The sequence below is a fragment of the Bidens hawaiensis genome, unplaced genomic scaffold (genome assembly GCF_021521415.1).
Source record: "Bidens hawaiensis isolate Kalapana, Puna unplaced genomic scaffold, B.hawaiensis_p1.1 tig00048488_1, whole genome shotgun sequence".
In the NCBI taxonomy this organism is placed as follows: Eukaryota; Viridiplantae; Streptophyta; class Magnoliopsida; order Asterales; family Asteraceae; genus Bidens; species Bidens hawaiensis.
This window is the reverse complement of record NW_027498695.1, coordinates 14,952-41,843: the sequence shown is the minus strand read 5'-3', so window position 1 is coordinate 41,843 and position 26,892 is coordinate 14,952. Positions and strand designations below refer to the sequence as shown.

Below are 26,892 nucleotides of genomic sequence, written 5' to 3'. Positions count from 1 at the left end.
AAGGATATTGAGAGTGAACCTAATTTGATACCTTTTATAAAATAGCTCATTTCAATTTAACTCCATTTTGATCGGAACTGTTTGATCTGAGCCAAACTAATATCTTTTTAAAAGCGGTTCGTTTTAACTTGAACTCATTTCATTTTACACCCATATCGAACCCCCTTTCTTTGACCTGCCAACGAAACTCGCATGATTTGTTTGTGCAATTGTACTTAATTATAATATTAACTAGTTTGAGCCTCGTGTATAACACGGGGAATTGATGAAAATTTTAAAATTTGAACATTAATTAAAATACAATCGATAACACAATTATCATACATGGTTAATAAAATTACAATTTATATTAAAGTTATAGGAATTACTAAAGAAACATTAGGCAAATATTTACTTATAAGAAAAAATTCCCTTGTACACTTTTGCGGTTGTGTTGGTCAATATACCTAGTTTATCAATAATCAAATTTTTATTTAATATCTGCTTGTAAATCTTGATAAAGCGACGTATAGATGTCCGTGTGAAAACACGGGTTCTTTCAAATACAAGCCAACCATAAATAATAAAACAAGATTATGTATTAAATCTTAATCTTACCTTAAATATATATAAACAAAGCCTCCTTAAATTTTTTTCAAGTCACAAGATTGTTTTATTTTTAAATGAATATTTCTCATGCATTTAAACCGAATTCACGGGTATGGGTATCACCAAACCTAGATAGCTTTTTAAACGGGTTATAACATCTCATTATATTAAAAATTAATCTCATCAAATATTTGATACGAAAATCTTATAAAATAGGGATATACTAAAAATTAGTATCTGGATTTTTTTAAAGATACTATTTATAACTAAGAAAACAATTTTATAGTAAAAAAAAGGGTCATGAGTCTCACCAAACCCATATAGCTTTTAAACCGGGTTATAAATCTCATTTATTTGTGAAACCCTTTCATCATCAAATCCTAAGTATATTAACAACTTGCTTACAATAAATAAAATTAAAATCCAAAAAATATATATTAGTATTAGAAACAAATAATATAAAGCAACCATGTATTATAGGGAATAAAAGCTAGTTATATATATGATAACTAAGAAAAGAACTTCATGATTCTAGCTTTGCAAAATAAACCAAAAGAATAAATTTAAATGGTTAGTATGTCGATAAACAAATTTATGAGAATATAGTCAATTTATATAATGAAAATTTTAAGGAAGATAGTATTTTAATTGACTTTTATTTTATATACCTGAAAACACTAATAATAATAATAATAATAATAATAATAAAGCAATGTTTCGACCACTTCTATCCCATTTGGTGGTTCTTTTTCTAAAGCTAAATTGTTTCATTTTATAACTTAAGGATAAGCATGATGCTAAAATATAAAAAGAAAAATAAATAAATAAATAAACATTAACACACTTGCTTTATATATACATAAAAATAAGGCTATTTTGGGTTGGGTAATGACCCACAAGGGATCCAAATAACAAAATGAGTTTAAAAAATATGAGGACGGCTGAGAATGTGACAAGTGACACAATGTAGTATTCTTTTATTAGAATAATAGATGTGAATATACATTTTGTGTTTCTTTTTATATTTAGTTTTCCAAAGTACAATGCACTTTTGGTTGTACATTGTGATAAATTAATGAATTGTGTTTTTCTTATAATTATATTACTTTTATGGTGTATAAAATGTTCTTCATAATTATACAAGTGCTATAGTATACCTCACGCCTCGTATACATGAAGTTCACGTCTCAAGTATGTGATGCTCTCATCTCGCGTACGTGAATTTCTCGCCTCCACTTTCTGTTACTTGAGTGTGGCCTCAGAAGATCTCACACTTTTTGAAACCAAGTTCCCAAGTTTGAAATGGAAAAAATAGACTTATAGTAAAATGGTTAAATGAGTAGGGAAGCAGAACAGATATGCAACAACACAGGTCAAAAGGAACTACTTGGCTATGTTCATGCACATAGATGTGTGCCTCTCGTTGGAACCCAAATATTCGCAAATGAGTTTTTCTTACTAACACAACTTCTACGTCCTAGGGTTGACAGTAGTAAAGACAAAATCTCTTAAGCACGTAAAGATCCTAAGTTCGAATCTCAGAAGTAAAAGAAATTTGTCTTTCAATAAAATACAACAGAAAATTTACTTTGCGGGTCAGATATAAAGTGTTTGTTATAAAAATAGATATTAGAGGGTCCTCAATGTAATATAGATTAGTATTATATACATGTAATCTTCTATGATATTCAACCAATAACATACAACAATTCATTATCCGGTTCTTTTTACTCACATAGTATTGTTAATATATAAAAGCATTTTCATTCCTTCTCATATTTTTTTAAATCCAAAATTATATTAAAAAAAACACTGTTTTTTCTCTCATGTTTAAGTAAATGATACTTTTTTATTATTTTATCATTACTTTTTATTTTGCCTCCACTCACCACCAGTTTTAAAAAACATTATGATGCTACAATAATTTTTCAAATATATAGCAACATTTTTTCTCATTCACTCACAACACCCTTAAACCACTCCCTATATTATAAAAATTCACTCACATAGTTTGATGGGTGGATTGGGAATCTAACACCCCAAGTTATAAAAACAAGGATAAGAACAATATTTCCATATAACCTCTTGATGTATACAAACCTATTGTTTTGGTTTCAACTAGAGGTGCACAAAATCGGGTATTTTTAAAACCCGGAACCGGTTTTTTTCACACAGGGTACAAAATGGGACCGGTTCCAGCCAGGACCACCGGGTACGAACTGGAACCGGTTCCGGTTCAGGTACACCGGTTGGGGTCCGGAACCGGTTTTTTTGTGCACTTCTAGTTTCAACTTGCTGTTTCTTAGTGTAATTGAGGTTTTAAACTTATGCTTTTGTTTATAACAGTTTGTTATCTCTTTTGTTTTAGTTTTTTTAGAACAGCAGTTTGTAATCTCTTTAAAGACTTCCACTACGTGGTTAAAACTTTAAAATACTAAAACCATTTTGTTTTATTAGTAAAAGAAAACAAAAGGCAATGTAAATAGTGTACAAAACGCTGGTGCGAAAACTATATATTTAAGACTAATCTTACAAAAATATTTCCTCTCGGTTTTAAAAAGGGTGCCTTACAGGCCAGGCTAAAAGTCGTTGATGCAATAAAAGAAAAACGCCTATCGGAGAGTGAGGCTTATATCGCTACATAACCTACACCCAAGCACATAAAGTCCGCCGAAGCAAGTCTTATCATATATAATAATAAAACATCATACAGAATCGGCTCAAGCCTGTTGCACTTTGTAAAAAAAAGCTCAAACTCCCTACCCATAAATGACAAATATGGTACAAAGTTATGTAGTTTATTAAAGAAAAATGGCACAAGAAAGCAAAATGAGCCAAGGGATTTGACACGTCTCTAACCTCGACTCATTCTCCTTTCCAGTCTTTTAATTCACTGCGCGGTGCATATAGCTTCCCCATTTGGGCCTCGGTATCAACATCGTTAACTACACCCCGACAACTTGGAAAACCGCAATAACAAGAAAGTTGTTCATCTATAGAAAAAAATCTGCAATCAAATATTATAAAGAGTTACTAAACATAATAAAAAAAGATAATGTATAAAAAGTATACATCTTATGAAAGAAAACCTGTAGTCGTATGTGAGTTCTTCCCACTGTGCAATATCCCGCTTGGCAAAAATGATTATGTGTTCATCACCGTTCACGCTTATAACTCTTGAATAACAATTTGGCTGGAACAAAATATATCTATAAGAATTCGCATACTTCACTAAAGAAAAACAAAAACATAAAAGTAATTAAAAATAATTCAATGAAACAAAGAGCTTAACATACTTCACAAGAGTGGTTAATTAAATGTGCAATGCTTCCGGCCCGTGTAGCATCAATTACACGTTCGTCATCAATCCGAAACATGTATGTCCCCGCACCCTGCAAACAGAGATATATAACAAACAATATTCACTTAGTCTGGCAATTTTACATTGGTCTGCTTTGAAGGTTTAGCTGTGACATAATATCCCCTACACTTTGGGTTAATGTCAAAATGCCGGTTACACTTTCAAACAATGAAAACTAACCATTGTATATAGAGCCTTACTAAACCTTCTAAACATAAAAAGACAAAGCAGTAAAAAGTAACTGATAGAAAACAATAATATTGTCGATTTAGTGTTTTTTGCGTGCTATCTTAAAGATCACTGGAAATTAAAATATAACATTCAAGGAATCGACTTTCCATATGAAGCAGAGTCAGGATTTCACAATGAAATTGCATTCACATTTATATTTGTATAACCTGGCACATGCAGTTGGTTGAATGTGTACTCCGCGAAGCCGGTAGCAGATGCTATTGACATTACGTAAACCATAATCCAAATGAGCTAAGCTAATGGGCTTAACACCCTAACGACGACTAACCCTATGACGGCTAACCCTAATATTTCTAATATACTCCAATAAATCACAAACTTAGGGGGTGTTTGTGTTTCCTTATATTTTCCTCTTTATAACTTATTAACTTTTATAAATTAAAATAGTTTTTGGGTAATATGACTTATTAAACCTTTTAAAGAAGAAAAAAAAAGAGATTTTCATAAGTTAGGATGGAGTAACTTATGAGAAACTCCTTATATAAGGTATAAGTAGGTGCAAATAAGGAATCCCAAACAACCCCTTAATTGAGGCAACTAATCGGCCATTGTATCAATAATAGGTTTTCAACTATCATACATTAACAAAACAAATTAACAGATTTGGCCAGGTTGGCCCTCGGTAAATCGGACAGCCAGTTTGGAAATTTTGGTATGCGGTTTAGAGCTTTAAACCAATCGCTTAGCCCAAACCGGATTGTAAATAAATTTATATAATAATTTGTATATAAATATTGATATATATGTTCGGTTCAGTTGGTTAAGCATGCTTATTGTTATAGAAAGAATGCGCGTTCGAAACCCATATCTTTGTTTTTAAATCTTATTTAACTTGCTTTCGAAACCCATATCTTTGTTCCCAGCCATTTAGCCTTTTCTCTATAGAAGTCGTCAAGGACTTCATAGTTCTAGATTTAGCAGTTGCCGTCATGTGCATTTTTCTTCTTTAACAAATAATTTTCCTTAAGTATGAACTTGCTTATCAACTTTAGGTTATAAATTTGTTACTTTAAGAAATGTGGGTAAAAGGTATCATAACATCCATAATAAGATTTTTATTCTTTAATGTAATTGGTTAACATATGTTTATGTTCAAAATCAAAAGAAAAAGAAGAAAATCAACTCAAGTTCTTGAACCAGCCAAACCAAACTTTGAGAATTGTGAAAGCTGATTACCAAAATGTCATCCATTATAAGAAAGCTAATTGTCATGTTAAGAAAAAAATTTTGTATAAATCACAAAAGTCACCAGAAAAGCAGAACTTCATTCATATGAAGCTCGTGTGCCAGGTGTTAGAAGTTAGTCTTGATTAGGGGTTGGATTAGTAAACCAAGAACTTGAGGGTTAAATCAGTTCACATTTGAAAGATGGTGATTGAGAAAATCAAGGATAAGAAAAAGATTATTTAAGTCAAGTTGGTGGCTGTTCTTTCAAGTTATTGTAGTATAAATGGAGAATTTAGGGTCAATGTAATGTGTGGTCTTTTGTTCTTAATTAATAAAGTTTTAAAAAGTGACTTGTGATTTGTCACCAAAATCGTGTATTCAAGTGAGTTTACTCGATTCAATATTCCAACACAAGGAATGACATATTCCGGTTTATAGTTCAAAATCAAGATGTCAAGAAATTTCATATGCCCATATAATAAGGAAGATATTAACTCCACTCAAGCCGTTAGTCATTTTACCCTTAAAGATGTGCAAAATCAAAGAAAGTAAGCCAGTTACACGGAAAAGCAAGGTGGAAACATAAGTCAAAAGCAATAACTTAATAATATCTTATCAAATATATGAGAGGATGTAGGGAGAGAATATGATGAAAGCAGTTAGCATCAATTACCAACATTATTTATAGGCCTCATATAGCAATCGAATTTTTCAAGTGTGATAATGCTTATGTACAAAGAGTTATAAATTACTTACCACCAATGAGTTGTATATCAAGTGCTCTCTTCTGTCAGCTATAGATGGTCTAACAATTTCACCAGTATATTCAATTACCTGTGATAAATCAAACAAGGCGTCATAAATGTTGGGAATCTCAATAGAAAAACTGAACAATATTGGAAAAATATTTCCAGAAAGTAAAGCGTGTACCATATCACCCGCTTTATGCGGTTGTTTAGCAAATATACCAAAACCATGTATTGCAGATTTCCCTGTGCCAAATAATAGACTATATTTAAAACATGTGATACTTATAACATTCTCTTTCACAACCAGCATAGTTGCTCACGTAAATATGGATGTAACTCACAAAATTTAAGAAAGAAATTTAACAAAAAGATGGTTACCAAATGCTAGTCTCTTTCTGAATGTTGTCCTCATGTATACATACTTCTCAGGCATAGAAAATATGCTTGTATGAGACTCATCATGCAATGAATTTTTAAGTTCTCCAATATCAGAATATGGCACTTTGCCTAAAGACTCATGGTGGCAAAAACCGCCTTCCAAATATGGTACATTTTCAACATATGCTCGCTTCAATGATGCAGCAGCAAGAACTTCAGGCTCTTTTCTTCCTCTTCTCCCAAAATAATCATACGGCTCTGCTCATATTTATTTTATTTATATTAAAAGAAATCAATATGCTAATATCATAGGCATGTCAAAATGAGATCAGCAATTAAGATGAAAAAAAGAAGCAATGACAGACCAGTGCGAGCACAGCCAGAAGGATTCACGGGGCGAGCATAATCTAAACGTTGACTTGATATTTGACCCATCCGTTCATCAGGATTGGTACGTTCAATCGTAGGATTAGGGCTGTGCCTTTTACAAAATGATAATAAACGAATGCATTGATTCTCCTCATCCTCCTCTATAGGAGCCAGCTGCAGTCTATCAGAATCTGCAAGCTATGTAGACATATAATAGTATACAAATCGTTGATCAAGAATTTTTCACTTCTTAAATAAATAATAAGTTGCCATTTCATTGAATATGTAAAGAACAGAACTTGGTTACTACATAACAAACAAATAATTACCTCAGCACAAAATCCAGCAGCACGAGCACAAAGCGGATGATACGCAACATAACACGTATTGTTTGAACACTGCATTAGCATATCAAAGTAGGTAAGAGGTTTAGAGCAGTGATATTCATTCAACACAGAAATGAAAAGCTACATAATCAGTCAACAAACGACAGCAACTGGATCATTGTTGATAACATAAAATGAGTAATTCTTTTGAACGGAAAGAACGTAAAAGGCACATGACATAAGAATAAAGAATGGTTGTAGTAAACTAAAATTTGGATGAGTTTTAACCATATCCAACATGCAGAATTAAAATTGCCAAAAGGCAGGTAAAACTGCATAGATTGCTACAGCGTACAAAACACCAACATATGAGAAAACTGAAATAATGTAAAATTGCAGAGTGCAAGCAATAATAACAAACAGTTACCTGGATACAAGCTCCATAAGGAACACCACAAATGCTACATAAAAGCTTCCAACGGTCCTGAATAGACAAAAAAGCATATATTAAACATTAAACATTTAAAAAAACATGAATTTTCATTGACAATGCAAACTGATTTTTTTCTTTTGTTTAGTTCTCTTTAACAGATTACAGATCTATTTATCAAGAAAGAGACAGATCTACCTTACTAACTCTATTCAAACCATCAATCGGCTCCATTTTCTTGATATCAGATAAGCAAGTTTCTGAAAGAGAAGATGTTACAAGAACTGAAATTAATACGCAAAAAAGATGACATACTAAAACAGAAATGGAACCTGGTATCCACATAGCACATGCAAGATGAGCCCAGCGTCCATCTGTTGTAGGTTTCATTGCACCTCCTAGCAAAACAGTGAGTTATTTGAATTGCGTTTTGTTGTATACAAAAGTTGTTTGTTAATTTCCGGATCTGAAAAAACAAGTACCTATGACTGGGCATAGGCAGCAAGGTGGAGAAACCTCAGGTGCCCCTGGACGACATAAGTTGCATAACCAAAGAACACCATCAACAGGTTCCAGTTCCCCATAGCATCTTGCATGAACCTGCCAATAAGAAAAACAAAATATCATCAATATCTTATATCTAACATGAACCTGTCAGCAATCATCATCATCATCATCATCATCGTACTCAGTATATCCCACCAATAGCAAAGCTATGGTAGGGTCTGAGGAGGGTAAGATGTAGACAGCCTTACCTCTTCCCCATAAGGATAGAGAGGCTGCTTCCGGTGAGACCCCCGGCTCGATAGTAGTTTTGCATCAAGCCTTGGACATAAGGCACATAGCACTCAATCATCGGGACACCGGCTGATCGGTGCATGTACCCTTGTCTTTCGGCTATCAACGCCACTACATGATGCCTGATTAACCGTCCGTCACTTTTAACGTTATTTTCACGAGATTAGTAAAATAACGTCAAAATTAGTGCAATTTCACTTTTGCCCACCCGAGGGTTCACACATATATACATCATATGTGCGCACCGCAAGCAGGGCTTGAACCTGTCAGCAATAAGACAAAATAAAGATACTGCTTACCATCATTCTGCACTTATCACATTGCAGGAACAAATTATTGGCATATTCCTGAAAAATAAACACTTGTGTTAGAAAATTATGAGTTAATGTTGATATTTGCAAAATGCAGAAGATTAAAAGGCAAAGACTGGTGAATGTGTAGTGTCTCTGTTTACAAAGACAGATGATGAAATGGTTGCCATCAGATTAAAGCATTACGGGTGATTTGGAAAACTCAGCATAGATATAAAAAATTTCACCTCATCCATGTGACAGACATTACACTTATCCAGGTCCTTCCATTTGACATGAACAGGTCTGTAACCAACTGGCATGGTGTGCGTTCTCCCTGATGTCGACCTCGCTGTCCCCTACAATTAATAACAACTGTAATACAAGACTAGATAACCAAAAAAACTGATATGTTCTAGTAACACTTAAGTCTTTATCCAACTAACTGAGTCTAACTATAGATGTACCTGTATAAGTTTCAACACATGAGGATCAGAAAAACCAAACATATCAGCACCCAACTTGAAGGAGGTCTCTGATGCATCTTCAGCCTGAGAATTATCAGAACTGGTAGAAAGCATCTTTCTTATTCTTTGGTAAATATTATTCCAACATGTTGAAGGATCCGGCCCATCAAACTGCATGACAAAACTTCACATTACTGCAATGTGAATCAAAATGACAGCATAACACAAAACATAGAACAACAATATGAATATTAATAAGAATTGCAGCGACAGTTAAACAATTAAGCAGACCTGATCGCCATCCTCTGTTGTAACTCTGAACAGAGGTCGCGATTTTGTGCCAGCATCTCGCAGCACTTCCATCTTATATACAGAACATACACTTGGATCTGAACCAAACAAGCAGAATCATTTAATGCATCAAACTGGACAGACACAATTGTAGTAACAAAATATATTATGTATTACCTGCTAACGAAGGAAATTTCCTAGTAGCTGTATAGCCTAACGGACAGATAGATTCCTCATCATCGAAACAATCCATGTCTTTAACAATCTTACCTACATGATATCACAAATAAATGAGTACAGATACACATGGTTGTAGAACTCGCTAGGCGCTACTCGAGCAGTGGGATAGGTACTAGCTCGGGAATAATAGGGATATATCAGATTGGAACTTTTATATGAATTTTTTGAAAAACTGCATATAAAAGTTCACATGTATACTTAAAAGTTTACATAGTATAGATATAACATCAACAATTAAACGTAAATATAACGAATCAATGAGAAAAACCAATAACTGAGGTTAACAAGTTCAAAACAACATCTGATAGCCTTCCTAAAACTAAAATAAAAATTATAAATACTTTTTTTAAAAATGTCCATTTTGGCCCAATTTGGGCCGACTAGGTCCGACTACCAATTAATGGGATCGATTAACTACAGATTCATCGGGCTAGGGGTGCCTAGCAATTAATCCACTATTAATCCCCGCCTAGGCCCCACTTTTGCAACACTGCAGCTACAAGGGAAAAAAAGGTCAGTTTGATAATTAAGTTCATTACCAAGCTTTAATACTTCAAGATCCCCTACTATAAAAGGGCCACTTTTAAGGCCTTTGATTTTTCTTTCTTCTATTTCAGTGCGTAAAGAGATCTTCTTTGATTCATCCTCGTCACCATCACCTCCAATATCCGTGCCATAGCCTTTCCTCGACTGTAGCATACTTCTTGGAAGTTTTTGTCTGCTAAGATACCTGATCAACAGATCCAAAACATGTATATTATTAATTTATTATGAACATAAAATTAAAAAAAAATCCATGTAGAAACTACAATGTTTTCATCTTACATTTTTGCTTCCTCCAAGCTTCGAATAAAATCTAATTTCTTGCATTTCAGGTGGAAAGACGATAGAAGCCCTTCAAGAAATGAAATCACTTGCTTTGTTTTAACCCTGGAAATCACAAATATGTACAGAGCGTTACACTTATAACAAAAGATTCTGGAAAGAGTTATCGTATCTTTCAAGTATTAAAAATAGACACCTGGCAAAATCATGTGTGCCAAAAAACTGTACAAGCACAGATTTTTCTCCTGAGATCTTGTTTAGACCTCGACGAATGCCAACAAACGACTCATCCAACACAATTGCTGGCCACACAGTATGACCTGAATCAACAACAACCATGAGAAGTGTAATCAAATAATGTATGCAAGATCTTGATATGCATACCAGTAACTTTGGCCCATATTATGTCCCCAGGCTCAATATCATGACAATCATCCAGATTAGCAGCCAGTATAATCATCTCGTTGACATCAAGATCATCTGTTTCTGAAGAGTGCAGATCACAAGTCAACTTTAGAAATTTTATTTCCTCTGCAGACACATGGAACTTGATTCTTTCTTTAGACAGAACCACCAGCTCTTCATCACCATCTTCATATTGAACCTAATTTTGTCACAACACCCGTTAACATAACCACAAAACTATGTACAAAAACTACTGCTTCAAACACGTAATTCATATACCAAACAAGGATAAAAAAAAACCATTACATGATGACGGTGGCTCTCTGTGTCATACTTTGCAATTCGACCAAAGTACCAATCCGCATCCAACGGCCAATAAACCTTGCATTGTAACCCCACAAATTTCTGAAGATCCACACTATCAAACTTCAACCTGTAATCCAACATTGTATATATATAACATAATTCTTAAGCAAAAAAACAAACAAAAAAATGAAATTTTCCTTAACTGGAACATACCGAACCCATCTCTTGGTCCGACTCGCAGCTGCTGTGGATGATTTATCTACATTATCCATATCTGTCACTTCCATTTCATCAGCGTTTTTCTTCTTCGAAACATTTTTGCGTCTCCTTCCGCTGCTACCAACACTATTATTAGGTTTCCTCCGACATAAACCAGCTCTCGGTCTGGAAGCAGAAGCAAGCCCTAACTTAACAACCTCCTGACTCATCTTCCTCTTCTTATTACTAACCCTAACCTCATCGAATTCCTCATCCTCAACTTTCACTTGAACAGCATCCACCGCCTTCAAATTGGACACGAAGGTATCGTAACCGGAAGTACAATTAAACCTGGGGTTCCGGGTGTAGAAATAGACCACCGGAGGCTTTGGTAGATCGAGTGAAAGGACGACATCCTTCTTGGCTTTGACCTTTTTGGACATGACATTCGTGCAGGGAGATGTGGCTGAGTAGACGATGTCAAGCGGAACGTACCTAGTGGCTTCAGGATGCTGTGATTGTTCTGGATGTGTTAACAATTGGGAAGAAAATGCCATCAAATTTGGGGATTATGGCGGCAAACATGAAACCCTAGTACCGGTTTGATTGAGGTTGTTTTTGAAATTCCTTAAACCTGCCCTATGGTGTGTCCCTTTTGGGGTTTTAAGTATCCAATGACTTTGTTATTTTATGGTTATTGTCTCCAATTCACATACTTTTAGGAAAGTTAAGATGAAAATTATGAACATGTTATTATACTTTAGAAAGGCTCGTTAATGTTAGTTTTTTTTTTATGTTATTGCAGGCGTGGTTGTAAAAATCCTAACAAGGTGTCGATTAATTGTTGATTAATCAGTTAATCACCATTAATTTTGATTAATCTCCAATTAATCATGATTAATCGCTAGTCCGCGCCCCACCTAGCAATTACTACAACGTTGTAGGTGACAAATTATAATTACAAGGGCTATTTGTCTTTATTTAATTCATATGCATCTTAATGGAAGCAATTGTGGTGGAAGTGGTAAAGTGCTTTACAATGTCATTGGAGGTCGCGCCAGTGATGGAATTGAAAATAGGAGCGATCCAAATTCATTTAAAGTCAATTATATGAAAGTAGTTTGTTTATCATTGATTTGATTTACGCTCGTTCCCAATTTTAAATGAAATTTTGAATTTAATGGTTCGTCCATTTTGTCATTCATGATAATTCAGTTTTTGCAGATATTGTTTTACTTACTATATTGAATCCATAGGTGCATAAAAGGGGGAAATTATGATTGTAATTTGCATTAATGCTGTTCAGTTTGAATATGCTCATGAGTTCCTATAGTAAGAGCGGCAACATCTTTAATGCTAGTTTGAAAATAATGATAAGATGCTGCTTTTTTTGATAAGAATGATAAGATGTTATTGTTAATATAGATGGCTTGTGATGCCTTTTGATTTTAGTTTAACTAGATTCATATAGCTTATGAATCTTTACTTAATGTTAATATTGATAGTTGATGTATACGTGTTAGTATAGTGTATTTTAATGATAATTTTAACACAAGTTTATGAAAGGTTATTAATTTATAGAAATGGAAATTACTTAAACTAAACACATACAACAGGTAGAGAACCTGTCGTATATACTATAGATTAGTGTAAGGACCAAGTATCGTTCATAGAAAGCAAATCAAGCTTGTGTGGGCTTGTGGGCGAGGTGAAGCATGCATGTGTGGGCCTTACTGGAGTCCCCCCCCCCCTGTTGGGCTTAGGGACACCAGATTTGTTGCTAGACAAGTTGTGTTTAAGGCAGAATCAGTAAAACTTGCCAAGGATAAGAAAGTCTGTGCTAAGAATCAACATGCCTTGATTCATTTGGCTCCATTACCCTCAAAGCTACTGCGTTTCTGGAAAAAAATTTAGCGGGTCGTGCAAGTAACTTATCGACACCAAATAACCACAGCTTTGTTTTTTTGTAGGATCGGTTTTGCCATTCAGAAGGAAGCGATGGCGCAACTTATTGCCCACTTACCTACATTTCAATTGTAATTGGATCCTTTTATTCAATATTAATGAAATATGTAATTTCGTTACCAATTAATTCACTTAGTTGATTTAAGAGATTTTGGTGAGTTTTTGCAAAATAAAGTAAAATAGCAATATAAAGTTGAGAGAATAACAAGATAATAAATTATGTTGCTTTGGGATGGAATCCATTTTGAATGACTTACTCGGTAAATGATTAGTTAATTGATACGGTAAACATGCCACTTATCCGCGTAACATGCCAACGAGTTATGTTCTTGAGGTTATTATGGAAGTGTTCCTTTTCTCGGCAAACAATCCTTCTCCAACCTTCCGGGAAGCCTTTTGACCAATCGAAAGGTTGGATATTTACATCAATTTACTTATTTTACTTTCATGTGAATTTGCTACGAGCGCATGACAAATAGCAAGCCACCACTGATATAGCCCTGGTTGTTGTCACACCCCAACCTAAGGCGGAAATGTCGAGGCGTGAGCTGATTGCTCACAACTCTCAAGGTACCATTACTCAATATTTAAAAGTGACAATATCTATTTAATTCGATTAAATGATTCAAATAATTCAAGTACAAAAGTACAAAATCCATAATCATACAACAATACAATTTATATCACAAATGATCTTAATTAAAAGTTTTTGATATACGTCTACAGTTTATATCACAAATGATCTTAATTAAAAGTTTTTGATATACGACTGTTTATACATCTCGAATCCCTTATAAAGTTATGCTTATTTAATGTTTTGAGTTTGGTTTAGTTCGTGTTTTGTTAGTCTTTTATTATTTAAGGTTTTGAGTCAAGTTATTTATAGTTATCATGTTTTATATCGTTTGGTGTCTTGAACATTAAATCTAATTCTTTCTATCATCTCATAAGAAGTTTAAGTTCGTTTTGCTCGTTAATGATTACATGATTATTCCACTTAGTGTTTTGATTTGTTTGCATGTAGATGGTGTTTTGAAAGTCAAGGAAAAGAAGGTCTAGAAGGTTCTAATTGTTACTTGGAGTTCAAGGAAGAAGATTTATCAAGATTTTACAAGATATTTAATAAAATAAAATAAAAAGAAAAATCTCCTCCTGAAGAGCGCCGCGCCGCGCGACGGGGAAGGCTAGGCCGGTCGCGGGGCGCCTAGGCATCCTGATCAGCCATATTTTGCAATTTAAGGCCCAACTCGTTTATATATAAAGAGGGTTATAAACCTAAATGAAAAGACAACATATTCCAGCCGATTATGAGAGAGATACCAAGGGTTTGAAGGAGTTTCGAAGCTAGGAATCAAGAAGGATCGAGAGTTCTTTCAAGGAGGTGTTCAAGGATCAATTGCTAAGGGTTTTATCGCTCTAACTTTCATTCCTTGTTCATTATTTATCATGTCTTACTTCTTTGTTTTCAATACTTGTTTAGGATTGTTTTTAATAATGATTCTAGGCCAGACTTCATGTATACCTAGGTTTGATGAACATGTTTTTGACTTGATTCTTGCTTTGTATAATGTTATGATTATGGTTTCGTTTTATTAATAGTAAAAGACTTGATTTTTCTTTCATGATGCGTATAAGTATTTATTATCTTGGTTGATTATTAACTATTGCTTCACATAGATCTTTTATCTTTTGATTATGTTCTTTAGATTTAGGGTTTATGTTTAAATCATTACTTAGTGTTTTGATTATTGTGATTGAATGGGCTCATTAGTTAAGAAGTTTGTTGATTGTTGATTAGGATTTTGAATGCTTTGCTAAATTCCAATAGATGTAAGGTGAGGAGTTATTCATGTGTCTTGGTCAATTGCATGCTAGGATAGATAGTGACAATATTCTTCCTTATTGCGTTGATCCTTGTTCATGATGTCATGTTTAGCTTATCAAGTTATCTAGGGTTTAGTGTTTCATAAGATTGTTTGCTTTATGATACTATAAATTAGCCCTAATTGATGACTGTAAGGAAATCAATAATACTGATTGCTTAATAATCTAATAATTGTTCTTTGGGATTTCGTTTGATTCGGTCAAGGGTCCTTAGGGTTTGTTAGAAGAATATGCTTAGAAATCAGTTTCCATAATCATGTTATTTGTCCATTGCTTGATGATTGTTGATGCATGGGATTCTTACCTAAGTAGATTCCTTCTCTTATTGGTTTCGATCTTGTGTTCAATTGCTTGCTTCTAGTTTACTTTTTTATTTATTTTCTTAGTTTAATATTAGTTTAAAACCCCCCTTAAAACATTAATAATAAATAGCCGTGTCGTAAGTCGAGTCTGATTAGTTAATTTACGTAATTTATAGAGTCCTGTGGGTTCGATATTCCGGACTTACTTAGCTTTAATACAATTGACCGGTTCACTTGCCGGTGTTTTGTTTAGTTGAGTCTAAGGTCTAGTTTTTATTACTTGTTTAATTTAGTTAATATTCAATTGACTGTTTTTAGCACATCAAGTTTTTGGCGCCTTTGCCGGGGACTCTTAGCAATTGCGTTATTAGCTTTACTTGGACTAATCTGCTACATACGTGCTATTTGTTTTAGTTTTGTCTGAGTCGTAGGAGTTAATTTAAGTTTTAGTTTATTTTAGTTTATTTTTAAGTATTCGAGTCTACTTTCTTGGTATGTTGTGTTTTTTAGGTTTATGTCACATCTTCGTTCGCAAGGACCACCGCTGGAGAATCTGGAATTTTCCCCATTGAAGACCGAGGCTAGTTCGTCAGCAGAAAAACAACCGTCAGAACCCGCTTCCACACCAAATTCGTCACCACCCAGTTCACCACCAGAAAGTCCGAAAAGTCAACCAGATGTCCAATGGCCGACAATAGGACAATTGCTGCTCAAGCCTTCGATGGCTTAACCGGAAACCAATCATGCATCGTCGTTCCCGAGATCGACAATCCCAACTCATGGCAGATTCCGTCATACGTCATGAACAACATCGTCCAACCTAATCAGTTTCATGGGCGTGATGACGAGGATGCACTGGCTCACATTAACCGACTTTACCGCGTTCTTAAAACATTTAATTTACAAGGTGCTACCAAAGATGCTATTTTCTTACATCTGTTTCCGTTTTCACTTGCAGGTAAAGCAGCTACTTGGCTTGACACGCAGCCACCTGGCACGTTCACTACTTGGGATGCGTTACGTTCAGCTTTTATCAAGAAGTACTTCTCACCTGCTAAAGCGGTTGTTCTTCGTGATCAAATTCATTCTTTTCACATGGAACTGGGGGAAAATATTGTCATGCTTGGGAGCGTTTTCAAAACATGCTAGCCCGTTGTTCACAGAATGGTCTCACACCATGGGCTCTCGTGGAGAAATTTTACAATGGGCTGAACTACGAAACCCAAGTTCGGTTTGACACGGCCGCGGGAGCAATTTTACTGGGAAAGAAGAATGTCACCGAATGTAACGAGATGTTTGAGAGCTTTGTTCAATCCGATTATGCCAAAGAGCCACATCGCGGGAATTCCACTCCCGTTAGCAGTACATCCTCATCCGCTCGAGGTGTACACCAGGTTAATCTGGATACTAGTGTGGCTGCTGCTTTAGAATCACTAACTAGAGAGGTTAAGGAGCTGAAGGCCAAGGTGGACATGTGTGAGTTTTGTAGAGGTGGACATGGTACGTTGGAGTGCCCGGTGATGAATCAACAGGTCGATTTTGTCGTTGGTCAGAATATGTTTCCCAATAATTACAGCAACAATAATCAGAGTTGGAACACCTACAAAAACCCGAATCAGAATAATTCCAACTGGCGTCCGTCAGGCGCACCACCCGGATTTCAAAATTCTTATGCTCCAGCACAAGGTCAGTATTTTAATGATAATAATACCAATAATACTAATGTTCAAAATAATGTGCAGGATTTGAACGGTGGAATTGGACATTTGGAAGAGATGATGAAGCAAATCCTGGAGAGAGATAAAGTTACACAGAAAAAGTTTGCCGAACACGATTTGCTCTTCAAGAATCAACAATCTTCTATTCTCGATATTCAAAGAACTGTTGGTGATATTGCTCGTCGTTTAGAAGCAATGCCTCCATGTCAGTTTTCGTAGTAGTATGGTTTTTGGTCCGGAGGTAGTTAGTAAAGAAATTGGGAAAAATGGGGATGATGAATTGGTAGATGAGGAGATAGAGGTAGAGGCTCCGGGTAAGTCACAAGTTACAACACCGATTATTGAGCCACTAGTTAAGAAGAATCCGGTTGGAGTCCGGCCACCACCATACATCATTAACCCTGCCTATGTCCCGTATCCCGCCCATCTAAAAAATCAACAGTATACGAAGGATTATGGGCATTTTCTTAATATATTTAGCCAATTAAATGTCAACCTCCCGTTCGTCGAAGTCCTCCAGCATATGCCTAAATACGCCAAATTTTTGAAAGATTTTCTTATAAGAAAGGATAAGTTAGAGGAGTTGTCAACTGTACCGCTGAATCGAGAGTGTTCTGTGGTGGTTCTTATTAAAGTACAGAAGAAATTACCCGACCCCGGCGTTTTTACCATTCCATGTCTTTTCGGAAGTGATACGACGTGTCAAGCATTGGCCGATCTTGGAGCTAGCATAAACCTCATGCCATATTCCTTGTATGAAAAGTTGGGCCTAGGAGAGCTCACCCCTACTCGTATGACGTTGTCTTTGGCCGATCGTTCCGTTAAGTATCCGAGGGGTGTCGTGGAAAATTTGCTCGTTAAGGAAGAAAATTTGGTTTTTCCCGCTGATTTTGTTGTTTTGGATATGGAGGCCGACGAGAGAGTTCCTATCATTTTGGGTCGTCCGTTTTTACGTACTTCTAGGGCAATCATCGATGTGTTTGAAGGCAAGATAACTCTTAGAGCCGGTGATGATAGTGCTACTTATTTGGCTAAGTCCATGAGACATCCTAGTGGTCAAGACGGTCTTATCGATCCATGTCATCTAGTTTACTCGATAGAATCTTTTATTTCAGGCATGGATCCTAGTCTTGATGATTCCCGTTCAGTGAGTTTTAGGGTGAAAAAGGGGCGAGAGGTTTCTAGTTCTCGAGAAATGGTAAAGTGTGTTAGAGATATTGGTGGTGGTAAGCAAAAGATTGAAAGGGTTAGTGGTTTTAAAAAGAAGAAGACAAAGGTTGACGAATGGTCGGATCATGATTTGGAATCTTGGAGGGCATTGGAGTTTTACCGAGGTGGAGGAAGTTCCACTCGGTCCGCCACGTGATTCGTATAACATGGGTTCTTGAGTGAAAACTCAAGTGTAGAGTTTGTAAATTTTCTTTTATTTTATTTTTATTTTTTCTTTGAGTCCCTAACGTGGTTTTTGTAATTCGACTTGGTTTTGTGTTTGTTGAGTTTTGCTAGTGTGAAGATTGAGTGAGCTAGAGAAACAATCCCCAAGGAAGAGTATATTGAAAAAGATAAGTGTGGGGATGGAGCAGTTGAGCCGTATACTTTATATTTATTTATTTGCTGCTAATTATTCATGTTTTATATATTTTTGGGTTGTTGACGCACTTTAATTGCATAATATCTATCAGTTTGATAATATATATTTTTAGATATGTTTGTTTCGTTTGGCCGTGTACGTTCGTGTGTGAGAGAAGGAGTTACTGTTTTGCTGAGCACGTTCGTAGTTGGAGGGCATCCATGGAAAAAGACTTTGGCATCATGTTTCATTCGCATATTACCAGATAAGTCTTTTCCATTATCTAGCTTGTTAACTTTTTATTTTGCTTTTGATTTTAATTTTTAGGTTTTTAGTTTTTTGGCGTCCGACTTTATTTTAATTTTATATTTATTTTATTTCGTCCTTATCCTTGCATTGAGAACAATGCAAAATTTAAGTGTGGTGATAGGATATTTGAGTCATAGTTTAAAGTTAACTTAAATTAAAAAATAAAAAAATTATAAAAAATAAAAAATAAAAAAATTGAAAAAATGTTTTAAAAATGTCCATTGACTCTAGTTTTTTGCGTTAAAGTGGGAGATGATGATATTTATCAGAAATTGGTTTTTCAAACTACTAATAATATGAGATAAATAAAAGAAAGCGCACTTAAATTGGGATGTGTCGGTAGGCTCAGCCTTGAAAATGAAAGGGCAATTTGATAAAATGGGTCGGAAATCTCTTGTGGGTAAAGTGTTTTGTCCGTAGAAAATAAGTAATGAAAGGTCAGTCATACTCAAGCCTCAATTATTGGTATGAAAATGTGGAAATATTATAAAGTTTGAAAAGTTTAAAAATTTTGAGTACGTTATCATATGATGTTTGGGTAGGTTTAACGTTAGAGTATGCCGTGTAGCATGTGATATAAATCTTAAACTGCTAGCTTTAGTGTTTTACGCATCATTGGCGTATGGTTTTATAACCTTAAATCTTGTATTGATGGGATGTCCCGAGTCCGGAGACCATAGGTCTGTATGCCGACTATTCATTTGGGTATTCACAATTCCAAATGGGGTTGTGAATATTTAAAATAAAGCTAAAAAAGAGCAAACCCGCAGATTTCTGCAACATAAGTCTTTAAACATGATCACAAAAAGTACAAATACATTACAGACTTGATCATCCACGCTGTTAGCCATGTGGGGTCCCCTTGCTCGCGTCTCATTACCATTAAGAAACGGACCATAAGGGACACGCCACATGTAAGCCCTTCAGATGAAATTTTGCATACTCACCTATGGTAATGGTTCAGTGTATTGCTTGATAACGGGGGTAGTCATGTTATGGGGAACACTAGCTATTAATTAATTGTACCCTAATCATATCTAATGGCTGCTTGGTAGACTTTGATGCTTAAGTTTAGGTGGATAAACAATACCCTTGATCGTCTTAACTATTCATGATAAAAATTGTGACAACCGGTAATTTTCCCAAACCCATAAGCTAAGTAATCAACCTAATAATTAGGTGATTGTAAATATTAAGCGCGTGCATATGTTATGTGCGCCCTGCGCGAGCGCGCCATGTTAGTCAGCGCGTGCAGTTGTTATGTGCAACCTGCGCGAGCGCACCATGTTAAGAACCAGCGTAAGCATATGTTATATGCGCCATGCGTGAATGATTTGGCTTTATGTTTTCATGTAACTTAAACATTATGTTGTCTATGGGTTGACCATCCCGCATGATGCTAAGGCGGGTGCATCCTACATCGTTTATGCGCGTGCGGAAGGGAACTAACCTACCCGCATGGCGGGAACGTTGAGAGCTAGTTTGTCTGAAGCTCCAAGATGGAATTGACTTCAACATGACTGATCACTATGTTGAAATACCAAGACCACCTGGAGAATCTACAAATGAAACTCAAATGTCCCTAACTGCGAGAAGGTTACGCACCTACCCGCAGCAAAGACATGTCCTATACGCAGAAAGCTATGCGCACCAAGTTATACGCGCAGAACACTTGGTCTATTCTCCAGTTAAGGAGATTACTCCCGCCCGAAAGGAAACAGTAGCGTGTTTCAGAGATTTTTCCACTTTTTACTGTACACTGACAAAAGTACCTGAAAAAGCACACTGTAACATGAAAAGTCAACTGTCAGCCACCCTATTCTCACCAACCCCAGATCTGCATGCTCTGTCCAAATCAAATCAAAATCTTTTATCCACCACTCCACTCTTAAGTAAATAATAATAACTTCCATACTTTATCATCATTACATTTAGATATGAAAAGATTTTAATCCCCTAAAGCAAGGGATTGTGTTCCCTTGAGTTTGCCTATAAATTTGTAGCCTAAATTATCACCCAAAACACACTTCAAAGAACTACAAACTTGCACTAATCCTTTCCCAAGCATCCGTTGTTTCCAGCTCCGATCCTGTTACTAGGTAAGCCGAGAATATAACCTTGAGACCTACTATCCAACCCTTATATTCTCCTATTTCTTGATCTTAATATATATACTTGTTATTTAATCGTATTCTAGACCTTCGATTCCGAGGCCAACACCAAGAAAACCCGAATCTCGATTAATCCCTTAACAAGAACCTCAGGTGAGTCTCACAGCCCCTATTTTCACTGTTTTCACTGTTTTTTTTAAATTGCTTTCGGGGCGAGGGACACGTACTTAAATAATGTTTTATCATGGTATACTTACAAGCTATGCAAGCGATTATGTGTTTTAAGTTATGTTGCATAATGAGCAATGCAAACGGTTATCTAAGGTTTTCAATGTATGTGCGCTAGAACTCGAGTAAGTGATCACTTTACCATTGGAACTCTAAGGGTAGGGACTGCTGGTTTGATCCGCCCACTCGTAGGGGTCGCACCTCTTTGCATGGACGAGTGCCTGGCATGGGGCAGTACTATGGGGTTGAGCCCGCTCGTAGGGGTCGCGCCTCTTTGCATGGACGAGCGCCCTGTTTTCCGGCACAACGTCTGCGCGTAACCCGCGGGACGGTATCCTTAGCTCGTAGGGGCAATGCCTCTTTGCATGGACGAGCACAGTTTCTCAGAATTGTTCGCGCGTAACCCGCGGGACAGTATCCTTAGCTCGTAGGGGCAATGCCTCTTTGCATAGACGAGCATAGTTTTCCAGAAACGTCTGCGCGTAACTCGCGGGACGGTTTTACGTTATTTTAGCTCGTAGTGGCTGCGCCACTTACATAGACGAGCACCGTATCCAGAATTTGTTCACGCGTAACCCGCGGAACGATTTTTATCAGAATATTGTCAGAATTGTGTTAATACGATTTTACCAAGCAGATGTTAATGATGTTGCCAGAAATGTTTCAGAATGATTTTATCAAGTTACTAAAACTTGTGAACTCACTCAGTTTATACTGATTCAAATGTTTTTACGTGTCTTTCAGGAGATAACTAGGCAGCGCATGGAGTCACACTTAGAGCACCACACGCTGAACATCTAAAACAAGCTTTTTGGAAGATTTTGGTTTTATCCCCTCGATGCGCACGGTTACCCGCCGCGTAAGGGGGATATGGCGAGGAAATCTTCAGTTTTATACTTGGATGTTTCTTTTTGTAATCTTTGAACAATGTAATGTGTTTGTAATAAACTTCTCATGCGCAATAAAAATCTTTGAATGTTTTGCAATGGCCCGTGCTTAATTATCAATCCCCACTCGTGCGCGCCCGGCTGTTTCCGCCGCTCAGGGCCGGGTGTGACAGATTGGTATCAGAGCACTGGTTATAGCGAACTAGGAAAAGAAGTTTTTAACCTAGACTATAACCTTTGGGGAATCGCATGAAATATTTTTCAAAGAATATTTTCAAAAGAATATTTTCAAAAGAAAAATCACACACGCACTTAGGAACACGGGTCACTGTCTAGAGATAAGAACATTATGTGCTCTGAGTACATGCGCTAAGTTTGTTATATTTTCTTTTTTATGAAAAGAATGCCTCCAACCAGAGCCAAGGGAATTACCATGACACCCGAGGAGCTCGCAGAAATAATCGCGCAGGCGATTGCAACGCATGAGGCCAGCAAGGCCGAATCTAGTCAGGGTCGCCAAGAGAACGAGACCCCAGAACCCGAATCCGGAGCCTTGAACAAAGGATGCTCCTATAAAACATTCATGGCCTGTAGGCCTTGGCCGTTCAAAGGCACCGAAGGAGCCATTGGGCTCTACAATTGGATTGACAAGATGGAGACCGTTCTCTCCATCAGCGGATGTAGTGAAAACCAGAAGGTCCTTTACGCGACCTGCATGTTCCAAGAAGCAGCTTCGTCTTGGTGGAAGCTCCAAGTAAAGACTTTGGGGCGAGAAGTTGCTCTTCGCAAGACCTGGGAAGAATTGAAAGAAATGATGATGAGAAAGTTCTGCTCTCGCGCAGAAATTCAGAGCTTGCAACAAGAATTCTGGAACCACACCATGGTAGGAACGGATATCGATGCCTACACCAATCGTTTCAACGAGCTTTGCCAGCTGGTGCCAGACATGGCAAACACAGAAGAAAAGAAAATCGAGAGGTACATCTTTGGGTTACCTCCTGTCGTTAGAGTCCCGCTCAACGCCGCCGCACCTCCGACCTTTGACGAGGCGGTTGCGCGAGCCATCACCCTTACAAGGGATACGGTTCGTGCGGGTATGTTGACCACCCGCTTGAACGAGCAGCGAACCTCCGACTCCAAGAGGAAATGGAACTCCCACCGAGGGTCAGACTTCAAACAGCCACCGCCCAAGAAGCAGGAAAGCACAAGGGTTTACGCGATTCAAGCCGCGGAACCATCAAGAAAAGGATACAGCGGGCCTCGCCCATGGTGCAGTAAATGCAAGTATCACCACGAGGGTGAATGCGCAAAAATCGAATGCGCCAAATGTGGCAGACCAGGACACAAGGCGATGAATTGTCGCATCAGAGAAGCTGGATCGAGCGACAGCTGCTACGCATGCGGGAAGCCTGGACACTTCAGTCGGGATTGCCCACAGAAAGGAAACCAAGCTCGCGGGAGAGCTTTTGTGATCGGCGCGGGTGAAGCAAAGGAAGAGCCGAATGTGGTAACCGGTACGTTTTTGCTTAACGGTCATTATGCATCTGTCTTATTTGATACTGGCGCTGACCTAAGTTTTATATCCCATGAGTTTAAAAACTCCCTGGGCTTAGCGACCAGTAGGCTAGACAAACCTTATACTATAGAACTAGCCAATGGTAGGCAGTTATGCGCGAATGAAAGGACTGAGCAATGTGTATTAGTCATGGGAGGTCATGAGTTCAATATAAACTTGTTGCCAATAGATTTGGGAAGTTTCGATATTGTGGTAGGTATGGATTGGTTGGTCGAGAATCTCGCGGAGATTGTTTGTCATGAGAAGCAGGTTCGGATTCCACTGTTGAACGGAGAAACTTTGATGATCCAAGGGGAAAGAAAGGGAGTTGCGACGAAACTGATTTCGTGCCTAAAGGCGCGTAAGTGCCTAAGGAAAGGGTGCTACGCCTTCCTGGCGCATGTAGTAGAGAAGAAAGATGAGCGAAGAATTGAAGACTTACCGGTAGTGCGCGAATTTCCAGAAGTTTTTCCTGAAGATCTGCCCGGATTACCGCCGCCGCGACAAGTCGAATTTCGCATCGATTTGGTCCCAGGAGCTGCGCCAGTAGCACGAGCGCCTTATCGATTAGCTCCATCTGAGATGCAAGAACTATCCAATCAGTTACAGGAACTATTGGATAAGGGTTTCATTCGCCCAAGTTTCTCACCTTGGGGAGCTCCAGTACTGTTTGTAAAGAAGAAGGATGGTTCGTTCAGAATGTGTATTGACTACAGGGAGCTGAACAAGCTGACAGTCAAGAATCGGTACCCTTTACCGAGGATTGACGACTTATTTGACCAGTTGCAGGGATCCAGTTATTATTCGAAGATAGATCTACGGTCAGGATACCACCAACTTAGGGTCCATGAGGAAGACGCGCCAAAGACAGCCTTCCGAACTAGATATGGCCATTATGAGTTCTTAGTGATGCCTTTCGGGCTAACTAATGCGCCGGCTATATTCATGGATCTGATGAACCGTGTGTGCAAACCATACTTGGACAAGTTTGTGATTGTGTTTATAGATGATATTCTGATTTACTCTCGGACCAAGGCCGAGCATGAGCAACACCTGAGATTGATTTTGGAATTGTTAAGGAAAGAAAAGTTGTATGCGAAGTTTTCCAAGTGCGAATTTTGGCTTAGAGAAGTTCACTTCCTCGGTCACGTTGTAAACGAGAAAGGAATTCACGTTGATCCTTCCAAAGTCAAGGCCATCGAAAACTGGGAAGCGCCAAAAACCCCAACTGAGGTGAGGCAATTCCTAGGACTAGCTGGCTACTATCGACGCTTCATTGAGAACTTCTCCAAGATAGCTCTACCTCTGACCGCGCTAACTCAGAAAGACAGGATGTTTGTTTGGGGCGAAAACCAGGAAGCAGCGTTTCAAATGTTGAAGCAGAAGTTATGTAGTGCGCCAATTCTATCTCTGCCCGAGGGGACAGATGACATCGTCGTTTACTGCGACGCTTCACATCAAGGACTCGGATGTGTCCTTATGCAGCGAGACAAAGTCATAGCGTATGCCTCGCGCCAACTTAAGACCAATGAAAAGAACTACACAACGCATGATCTGGAACTTGGAGCGGTTGTCTTCGCGCTAAAAATTTGGCGCCATTACCTCTATGGTACAAAGTGTATAATCTTTACGGATCACAAGAGCCTTCAACATATATTTGATCAAAAGGATTTAAACATGAGGCAACGAAGATGGGTTGAATTGTTGAACGATTATGATTGTGAAATAAAATACCACCCTGGAAAGGCGAATGTGGTGGCAGACGCGCTAAGTAGGAAGGAGCGAATAAAAACGCTACGAGTCAAGGCTCTAAGGTTGACCATTCACGCAGATCTCTCTACCCGCATCCGAGACGCTCAGCAAGAAGCCTTGAAACCGGAGTTTGTTAAAAACGAAGCCCTTGGGGGAATGATTAAGAGTTTGGAACTGAAAGAGAACGGCAATCTATATTTCGCTAACCGCATATGGGTCCCTCTCAAGGGAGGATTGCGCGAGCAAGTATTGAACGAAGCTCACAAGACGCGGTATTCCGTACATCCTGGCGCAGACAAGATGTACCAAGATGTTAAAACACTGTATTGGTGGCCCAATCTTAAAGGCGCCATCGCGACGTATGTCAGTAAGTGCCTAACGTGTTCGAAGGTAAAGGCTGAATATCAGAAACCATCAGGGTTGCTTCAACAGCCAGAAATTTCCATGTGGAAGTGGGAACAAATCTCTATGGACTTCATCACCAAACTGCCAAGGACACCTGGGGGTTATGACACAATATGGGTTATTGTGGATCGGCTAACTAAGTCAGCGCACTTCCTGCCGATCAAGGAAACCGATAAGATGGAAAAGTTAGCCCGATTGTATATTCGAGAAGTAGTTTCAAAACATGGAGTCCCAGTGTCCATCATTTCTGATCGAGATAGTCGGTTTACATCAAGGTTTTGGAGATCGTTACAAGGAGCTCTAGGTACTCGCCTTGATATGAGTACAGCTTATCATCCTCAAACGGATGGGCAAAGCGAGCGAACAATCCAGACATTGGAAGATATGCTGCGCGCATGCGCAATCGATTTCGAAGGTAGCTGGGATACTCATCTCCCATTGGTTGAATTTTCTTACAACAATAGCTATCACACAAGTATCAAGGCTGCGCCGTTCGAAGCTTTGTATGGGCGCAAGTGTAGATCCCCACTGTGCTGGGCTGAAGTGGGTGACAAGCAAATGACTGGTCCTGAATTGATCCAAGAAACAACAGACAAGATTTTTCAGATAAGGGATCGCCTTAAGACAGCGCGCGACAGACAGAAGAGTTACGCAGATGTGCGAAGGAAACCATTGGAGTTTCAAGTAGGGGATAAAGTACTATTGAAAGTCTCTCCATGGAAAGGAGTCCCCCGTTTCGGCAAGCGAGGAAAGTTGAATCCGCGCT

The 26,892-nt window shown here is 37.7% G+C and overlaps 1 protein-coding gene across 1 annotated transcript; it reads right to left on the bottom strand.

Annotated features, from left to right (window-relative positions):
- Positions 1-3,257: 3,257 nt before the first annotated feature.
- On the bottom strand, positions 3,258-12,009 carry LOC143597551 (histone-lysine N-methyltransferase ATX2-like). Its single transcript, XM_077076033.1, has 23 exons — positions 11,456-12,009; positions 11,243-11,369; positions 10,916-11,135; positions 10,728-10,851; positions 10,532-10,636; positions 10,246-10,436; positions 9,644-9,736; positions 9,467-9,564; positions 9,176-9,346; positions 8,957-9,067; positions 8,718-8,765; positions 8,103-8,220; positions 7,953-8,018; positions 7,819-7,880; positions 7,618-7,674; positions 7,194-7,262; positions 6,861-7,062; positions 6,496-6,753; positions 6,299-6,360; positions 6,125-6,202; positions 3,885-3,980; positions 3,678-3,781; positions 3,258-3,595 (listed from the first exon to the last, which is right to left on the bottom strand). Exons 1-23 carry the CDS (start codon positions 11,995-11,997, stop codon positions 3,454-3,456), a joined length of 3,144 nt encoding a protein of 1,047 aa, XP_076932148.1. The 5' UTR covers positions 11,998-12,009; the 3' UTR covers positions 3,258-3,453.
- Between the last annotated feature and the right edge of the window lie 14,883 nt (positions 12,010-26,892).